General features: G+C 32.3%; 1 protein-coding gene across 3 annotated transcripts; it reads right to left on the minus strand.

Annotated features, from left to right (window-relative positions):
• Positions 1 to 3,357: 3,357 nt before the first annotated feature.
• Positions 3,358 to 5,491, minus strand: LOC111447633 (protein indeterminate-domain 5, chloroplastic-like). Of its 3 annotated transcripts, XM_023086894.1 has the most exons (4): positions 5,474 to 5,491; positions 5,136 to 5,331; positions 4,617 to 5,013; positions 3,358 to 4,521 (listed from the first exon to the last, which is right to left on the minus strand). In XM_023086894.1, exons 2-4 carry the CDS (start codon positions 5,263 to 5,265, stop codon positions 3,390 to 3,392), a joined length of 1,659 nt encoding a protein of 552 aa, XP_022942662.1. In that variant the 5' UTR covers positions 5,266 to 5,331; positions 5,474 to 5,491; the 3' UTR covers positions 3,358 to 3,389. The 3 variants fall into 3 exon arrangements, with proteins under 3 accessions (XP_022942662.1, XP_022942663.1, XP_022942664.1); XM_023086895.1 differs by lacking the exon at positions 5,474 to 5,491 and having other exon boundaries at positions 5,145 to 5,425; XM_023086896.1 differs by lacking the exon at positions 5,474 to 5,491 and having other exon boundaries at positions 5,141 to 5,278.
• Between the last annotated feature and the right edge of the window lie 3,573 nt (positions 5,492 to 9,064).

The raw sequence follows: 9,064 nt of genomic DNA on the forward strand, positions 1-9,064 counted from the left end.
AAAAAAAAAAAAAAAAAAAAAAAAAAAAAAAAAAAAAAAAAAAAAAAAAAAAAAAAAAAAAAGTGAAAAGACAGAGACATGTCGTAGGAGGGGGCAAAGGTACAGAGAAGGAAATTAGGTTGTCTTTTTGGTTGTCCATTGGATTCCATAAACCAAAAGTAAAGGCAAGATTTGGAGAAGAAATGAAGAAGAAGAAGAAGAATCACTCAGAATCATTCCAAATAGCAAATGGTCAAGTGGCTAACTTTACAAATATGAACATGACCCACTCAAAATAATTGCCTTCTATGTTCTTCTCATTTAAATTCTTTTCCTTTTTTTCTTTCTCTATCCTTTGGAATATATTGAATCGGGTACGATTTCATTACCTAATTTATCTTTTGGGTGACAATTCAACTTTCTAAAATCTTTGATTGATCCAAGTTCATTACCAAACTCATACTTTTAAAGAAACAATAAAAAGAAAATGCTAAATAACGATGGAAATGTTGAATAATAGAGAGGCAGACGTTCGTGCAGGGTAAATGGGCAGCCCCATCAAGAGTTGCCCCCAATTTTTACTCAAATTGTAGAAATCGTATGGACACACGGACCCATTAGACAAGCTCGCATATGTACCTCTAGATTTAAAAACAGGATAGTGCGCACTTACGTTATCAAAAATCAACAAAAAGAAAAAAGCGTATATTATATCATTGTGTGCGTGTCCATAAAATACATTAGGGAAGTATTCCATGTTTGTGACATACAACATGCTTGAGGTCCCACATTTTCAAATCATGGTACATGGTTATGACTCACATTATACCTCCATACTTTTCATGACATAACCTTCTTAGAAGACATGCATTCATGTACATGGCATATCACTCATTCTTATCATACATGATTCATTAAGTGTCTTATAGGGTCTAACATGGACATGGTATTATAGCGTACATGGATTGACATTCTTGAAGTACATGCAGCACAAAAAGTTCTAAACATCACATCATACAGGTAATGATACGTCGGTAAGCCATAGAGCACGAATCCTTCATAAACATATAATTGATTCAACCTAGTCCAAAAGTATTCCAATAGTAAGATCACTTACCTAATTGGCTTAAGCGGAAGTCGCTAAATACCCATATTTGGTGTTAGTCGGATCCTACTCGTGGAAGTCCAATTCCACCTTTGAAGTTCTACAACATCTTAATTAGGACATCTCTAAAGAACAAACCATCTAACTCTCTTACTTGATGTAAATTTGATTCCGAATATTTTAAAATTGACTAAATAGTAGCTATACTAACCTCAAACCCTCCCAAATATTAATGAATGGCTCTAGAACAGTCTAGAAATACAGGAATGAGTACAAAATATCAAACAGAGTTGTTTAAGCCAAGTTGAGGCGTGCGCGAATTGCAGATCGAAGAGAATGTACTTGTAATTTTACCTGTGGCAACTACTCATCTGTGTGCATAACTTTACCGATTTTAATGATCTTTGGTCCTTTGATTTTGTTATATTTTGTCGTGAATGTATGCACATCTAACCCCAACCAAAGGGTTTCTTAATAATTATTTTCAATTGCTAGCCTTCCTTAAAAAGGCTCTCGTTGTAACAAGAGTTGCATCTTAGTAACAATTACAAAATGGGTCATATTAATTGAAGTTGCTACTAAAATAAGACACCCAACTTTACTCATTTATGGGTTACACGGATCATTTGCGAACAAAATAAACGAAAAAAATTATTGATTATTAATTACAAATTATGATCAATTTTATATGAGATTAAAAAAATAATAATAACATGAATGTCAAAATTAATTATTCTATTTTTTTTTTTAATTATCTTGTATTAAATACAAATTCCACGTGCAACCCACATGTTTGTTGGTAGCTAAATAAAATACCTTCAATCTAAATCAATATTAATAAACAATAAAAAAAATTAAATTACCTTAACAAACAAAATTAAGAATTTCCCACCTAATTGAAAAATTAAATAATTTCAACAAAACCAACGAATCAACTAAATCTAAATAATTAAAAAAAAAAAAAAAACAAATAATCTCCCAAATTAAATAATGTCAACAAAAATGAAAAAAAAAAAGGATAATTCCCAAAAACGTAGGATTCACAACAGAAATGTGAGGGGGAAGATATTAGGGAGACACGAAATTGGTAAAAATAAGTTTCATAAAAAAAGAAAATAATTATTAAAAAAAAAAACAATAATATTATTTTTTAAAAAATGAAAATTAAAAGAAAGGAGGGTGGGCCAGTGCATGAGAATCTTCACGTGTATGCTACAATCAAACAGGAAAGACAAAAAAATAATAATAATAATAAATAAAAATATTTAAATTAATTCCATATTTATTTATTTCTCCAATCCCTAAAAACACACAAATAATAAAAAATAAAAAAAAAATAAAAATTCGGTGAGGGGTGGTGCCCCACAACCCAATACCTAACCCTCATAAAAAATAAATTAAAAAAATTAAAAAAAGATTAATTATTTCAGAAATTATTCTATATTCTTATGATGGAAAGGAATTAATTATAGGGAAACGATTTTTGGTTTTTGGTTATATTATTTTTTACATTTCAATTAAAAAAAAAAAAAAAAAAAAAAAAAAAAAAAAAAAAAAAAAAAAAAAAAANAAAAAAAAAAAAAAAAAAAAAACCGTTACAATGCATGCATGTGTAAGCGTTTCAAGGATACAATAATAATCATTTTATTTCTTTTCCATTTTTAAAAAAAATTTATATATAATCTGAAGAGACGAAATAAGCGTAATTAATAAAACAATAAATAAATAGACTCAAATTTCATTATTATATAATAAATAAAAATAAAAATAAAAAACCTCGTTGGTAGCCCGCGAAATATATAAAATTAATACATCTTACTCCAAACTTAATAAAACAAAATAAAATAAAATAAAATAAAATAAAAAAAAAAAAAAAAAAAAAANAAAAAAAAAAAAAAAAAACTACCTGATATTTTTGGATCGCTGGTTGAAGAACTTGGGAGACCTGCCTATTTGTTGCAATTCAAAAATCTGAACAAAACAAACATAAATATTATATATTTATTTATTATAAAAATGGTAATATATATATGGAACTCGTGAGTGTGGCAGACAGGGTGTTGTGTAGTATAAAGACGTAAGGGCATAAAAGAGAACAAAAGCGACAAAGAATGAAACAAAGAACCCTAAATATACTGCATGCTCTTCACTGTCCTCATGCAATTACCGATGCCCCCCGCCACGTCACTTTAACACATCACCTTTTTTTTTATTTTATATATATTTATAATATAAAAAGAAATTATTTTGACGTATGTACCTGTTTCTGTGTGTGTACTTTTTGTTCTTCTTCTTCTTCTTCACTTCACTGGTAGTTTCCATTTCCACCACCAAAACCTTGACTTGACGGCGCTGAATTCCTCTCATTTCCCTCCAAAACCATCCCCTCCGCCCCTTGTTTCTGTGAATAACCGCCTCCGCCGCCACTCATGCTTCTTACAATCTGTCCAACGCCTAGGAAGTCTCTTGTTAACCTATCTGTCCCTCCCATCCTCACTCCTCTTACATCCTGTTGTAACTTTGGATCCTCCAACGTTTCCATATTGGTTCTACTACTACTACACTCCAATCCACCGAACGAGTTCATCCCGCTCCCGAACATCCCACTTCCCGAGCTCCCGCTTCCAAATGAATTCATCATATCCTGAAGATTGCTCTCATGTTCCCCGAATGTTACTCCTCCGTAACCCAATGGGAAAAGCGTTCTGTCTGACACTTTCCCCCCTGAGTTCGAGGAGCTTCCAAACGACCTTAGCAACGTCGATGTCGTGTTGCTACCCGACGTCGTTGAACCCAATTGAGCTGCCTTCTGAAGAAGTGCTGTCGCCGACATATGTGGGAACAAACCACCGATACCACTACCGCCTCCACCGCCGACAGCCGAGGCATTGCTGTAGAGAGATGGGAGTGCAGCTGAATTCATCTGATCGCCGATCACCGCGAAAATGTTAGAGGCAGCAGCTTCATTGTTGCCATTGTTTGCGGCACTGAATTGATTCAAATTGGTACTAATAGTGTTGGTGTCGTTGTTATTGTTCAAATTGGTAGTACCATCGGTAGTAGAATTTGGAATGAACCCCAAATTGAAGACATTGGAAGCGCAATTATTGGTATGGGATTGCATATCAGGGAATTGCATCACCCCATGAAACCCCTTGTTTCCAAAGAACCCTTGTTGGGATTGGTTTGGCTGATCCTCATGGAAGCTACTCTGATTATTCTGCTCCGTCAAGAAGAACCCCGACGCTGACATCGGCCGAAAGGAAGACCCCATGGATGAAGGAAGGAGATGAGTAAAGTGTCCAGGAGCAGATTGGCTAATGATATTGGGATGGTCTTGTGCTCCATATAAATGCCTTCCAATACTCGGAGGATGCCTAGCACTCTCTTGAGCCAATGCATCACAAAAAGCTCTATGAGTAATAAAACTATCCCGTCTGCAAAAACAACGACGACGACAACAACAACAACCGTGGGTCCATCATTCACGGATTCAAAATCAATAAAGCGAAGAAGACGAAGAAGAGGAGACCTGGAGAAGAGAGTGCCACAATCGCAGCGATACTCGCGAGTACCGCACGTTTTGGAGTGAGCTTTCCAGTCGGACTGAACAGCGTAACGCTTAGAGCACTTATCACACTTCCATTTCTTCTCCCCATGTTTTCTAGAGTAGTGTTTTTTGATGCCGGTTAAGTCACCAAGCGCCCTGGAAGGGTGGTGGTGGACGCATGTGGGTTCAGGACACAAGTAAACCTTGCGCTTAGGGTCTTTAGTGGACTTTTGCTTTAACTTCCAAGGCAAGTTGTGACCTCGTCTATGAAGCTGAAGGTTTTGCTCTCTTTGAAACCCTTTGTTACAAACTTCGCAAATGAATCTGTTCGTAGCCATTAGGGTCTTGGGACTCAAGGCTATGACCTCCGCATCTGGGTCTGAACCAAACAACAATAAATCCAAATCCAAATCCAAATCCAAATCAAATTCAAATTGAAAAGAAGAAACAAAATTTAGGGTTTTGTTTTGTTGGGGGGGATTGAAAAAGAAAAAGAATTACAATACTTGCTTGGAGTTCCTGGTTGGTTTCTTTTTTTCTTAGTGGAAGAATTAGAGGGAGGCCTCATCTGGGGAGTTGATTCTTCTCCAACGCCATAAACTGGAAGTGAGGAAGAAGAAGATGCAGCCATGTTGCTCTCAAACTCTGCAACTTTTGGTCACAAGAAGAAGAAGAAGAAGAAGAAGAAGAAGAAGAAGAAGGATACAGGAATCAACTCCATCTCTCAAACCCATTAGATGCCTTTTAGTTTTACACACACACACACACTCTCTCTCTCTCTCTCTCTGAATTTAATTTTTTTTTTTTTTTTTACGGAAATTAGAATTAAAATTGAAGAAAAAAATGGTTTAATTTTATTTGATTTGGTGTCGTGCAGATACAGAAGCACATATACAAAATAGGGACGGGAAAAAAGAAAAATAAATGGAAATTAATTGAAGAGAGAGAAAGATGGAGAGAGAAAGATGGAGAGAGAAAGGGGGGTCGGTGGACCCAATCCATACCCACAAAACGACGCAGTATGGTGCTTGAGGGCAGCATGAAATGAACATTTTTCTCTCTCTCTCTCTTATATTTCGTATCTTGTTACTCACTTCCAGACAACCTTTCTTCATCACCTGCCTTACTGGGCCTTATTGCCCTACACGGAAATTATAATATATATATAATTTATTTTTCCAAAATAATCCTTTTTTTTTTTCTTTTTTTTTAAGGATTTGAGAGGGTAAAAATGGAAAATGGAAGGAAAAGGCTGAATTTCATCTATTATCTTTACTTTCCTCCTCCTTCCTTTATTTATTTATATTTAATTACCCGCGCACCGTTTATATGCCGGTCACATCACTGCCCTGCTCCAAGGGTGTTTTCGTCATTTCACTCTAGTGGTCGAATCAAATTTCTAAACCTAACCACTCCTACACATTTCCATTTTTTTTAAAAAAAATATATATATTTCTCCATTATTATATCACGGGAGCGTTTCTTTTATTTTATTTTCTTTTTTGTTACATTTTAATTATTTCCTTTAATTCCTTGTTTGTTTCAATTTATGCTTACAACAAAAAGGAATATGGCTTCGTCCCTTTTTATATTAATGCATCCATACCCTATGTCCTAATTACTCATATTTTATTATCCACAACCTTATTACATTTTTACATTATAATATAATTAAATATGATATATTATAGTTACATAAAGAATACATACATGATTGGGAGAAATTACAAAGGACTATTATTTTTTAAAAAATAAATAAAATAAAATGCATTATGAATTTAAAAATAAAAATCTCCATCACTGAAATAAGAAAAATACAAAAAACAACTAATTCTTGCTCTCTTAAATCAGATAGAAAACAAAGCACAGAATTGACTATTATAATTTCCATAAAAATAATTTCAAATATAATTAAATATATAATTTAAAGGCTCAAAAGTATTCACTTATTTATATTACAGTCAAATTTTTAATTTAAGTAGAAAATAAAATATTAAAAAAATCATAAATGAAGAGGAGATTTGTATTTGTGGAATTGAAAACTTATAGATTGTGTGAGACAGACGGTAAATTTAGTAATTTCCACATTTAGTTTAATGTTTTATTAATTTCCTTAGAGAATGACAGATCTTTATTCCAACGCCACCTAAAATAAATAAATAAATAAATAAACAAACAAATAAATAAATAAACAAATGCCAGCGTGGCTTGCAGACTTGTCATTCTTGTAAACACTGACAGCTTAACAATAATCATGCATATTTATTTTTTGTAATTTAAAAAAGGACAAATTATAAGCCTAAACAAATCCACTAAATGCTCTTAATTATAAGCCTAAGCGAATCCACTTATTGCTATTAGGCGGCTTTAATAATATGTATGAATGAGTTAATAATAATATGTATGAATGAGTTAATGAGTTTGTGAGATGATATTCCAAATAGAGACCTTAATTATTTGCTGATTTTCCTTTAAACGTTATATGTTTTGTACCTTTTCCTTGGAAAGAAATTTGGTAACGTTATGTTGTGTTCTCTATCTGCATGGAATCCTGGTGCACGGGAGAATTTATGAGTGGGCGAGCCTTTGAATTCAAGGAGATGGGTCAAGGAGAAGTTCGGGATGAAATCAAAGTCAGTTTGCGGTAAAGTGGTGCCCATATCAAAATCTTTCTAATCCTCTAAAGATGAGTGAGATTTCAGTAGGCAATAGACATGAGACCGAGACACGAAAAAAAATAAAAATAAAAATAAAAAATAGTGTGGAATGGACAAAGTGATACTAAACTTGTATGTGCTTAAAGCATGACTGCGACAAAAGAAAGAAGGGATTTGACTTTTTATATATTTTCCAATTTAACCATTGCATTGTGGGAGAGGATCGATGCTTATAGACGTTGTTACTATTTTCTCCCGAACATCCTAATCAGCTTAAAAATCTTTGTTTTCTATTCGATGGCAAAATAAATAAATAAATATAAAAATAGAAGGAACATAGTGAAATGAGTATACATTATTTAATTTCCATTATAAGCTAGGATGGCTACCACCTTTCCTAATGAACAGTGTTATGAGTTATGAGATGCATAGCATACCATAAATATTTTAATATCGAGTTAGAAACAAAACAACAAAATACATACTAGTTTCTTTGAATGTCGTTTTTGAAAACTTGGCTAGCGGATGGTTCTATAAGACCATAGAGTCACTGAGTCTACGGAGTGATCTCGTGTGTTTGCTAGGCTGACTATGTGGTCCCATATTCCCTATTAGAATGAGTTTATAGCATAAAGGCGAGATCTTAGCCATTTGTCATTAAATAAAGGTACATAGTCACCTCGACCCGCTACACTATTCAGTCTAGACCTAGTTTGACAATATTGTTCTTATGCTCCTATTGCAGGTGAAGTGCTAAAAGTTTAAGAATATATATATTTTTTTTTTACATAAAGCCTAAAATTGAGATATTTTTATTAATTTAGCGTATATTATATTAAATGGTATAAAAACCCTTCAAGACTATAGGCCAGGGCATCAATCTCCCACCCATTATATATCTCATTTTGGGCCTAAGCGCCAAACTTCGAACATCAAATTTTATTATTTTTTACTTCAAAGTTTAACACTCAATTTTTTTTTTATCTCAATTTTTCACCTTGATTGTTGTAATTCTTACCTTATAATTCAATAAATATTGCATTTTTTAATTATTTTACTCGGAAATTGATAAGCCCCGATATTTTCTTTAAAATATATTTATCAATTCAATGGTTAATTTGTACTTCATTCTAACTATCTTAGTCGATCTAAGGTTATTCGACCCTCCATCGCTCGAACTTAGAAGGTGAAAATCTCAATTTTCAAAAACGTCGAAAACGTTGATATCCAAACGAATTTAAATTAATAAACAAGTTTAAATATTTACTATTAATATTAAATTCCTATTAGTGATAATTGGTTACAATAACAAGTGATAGAATTCAATATATTAATTTGCTTTATTTTGAATGAAAGATAGATAGATTGATTGAGTTCCACTAACCCATATAAATCCAAAATTATTTTTTTATTAATCATAATTTATAGAAAAAAAAAAATTAGACATGCACGAGGTTGGTCTAATCGCATTATTTAGTCTAAATCAAATTTGTAACCTCAATTATTAATATTTATAAATAGACTAAATTAATAAATATATTAACTAAAATACTTGAAAATAATATAATTGAATTAAAAAGCAAACCAAACACAGCATAAATAAATAATGATCAGCAAATTGTTGAATTCAAAGATGGTGGAGCATTTGGAATGCCTTCCATTGTGCCCACTTTCTTATTTATTTATTTATTTATTTATTTATGGAATTTAAGAGAGAGAAAAAAAAAAAAAAAAAAAAAAAAAAAAAAAAAAAAAAAAAAAAAAAAAAAAAAA

This window comes from Cucurbita moschata, unplaced genomic scaffold (assembly GCF_002738365.1).
Source record: "Cucurbita moschata cultivar Rifu unplaced genomic scaffold, Cmos_1.0 Cmo_Scf00009, whole genome shotgun sequence".
NCBI lineage: Eukaryota > Viridiplantae > Streptophyta > Magnoliopsida > Cucurbitales > Cucurbitaceae > Cucurbita > Cucurbita moschata.

What these genes read in the sequence shown, in the direction of transcription:
- LOC111447633 (XM_023086894.1), bottom strand. Translation starts at nt 5,265, where the DNA reads ATGGCTGCATCTTCTTCTTCCTCACTTCCAGTTTATGGCGTTGGAGAA. An exon ending in AGGAACTCCAAGCAAGTATT is followed by an intron (nt 5,014 to 5,135) that starts GTAATTCTTTTT and finishes TGTTTGGTTCAG; the next exon opens with ACCCAGATGCGGAGGTCATA. An exon ending in TGTGGCACTCTCTTCTCCAG is followed by an intron (nt 4,522 to 4,616) that starts GTCTCCTCTTCT and finishes TTGTTTTTGCAG; the next exon opens with ACGGGATAGTTTTATTACTC.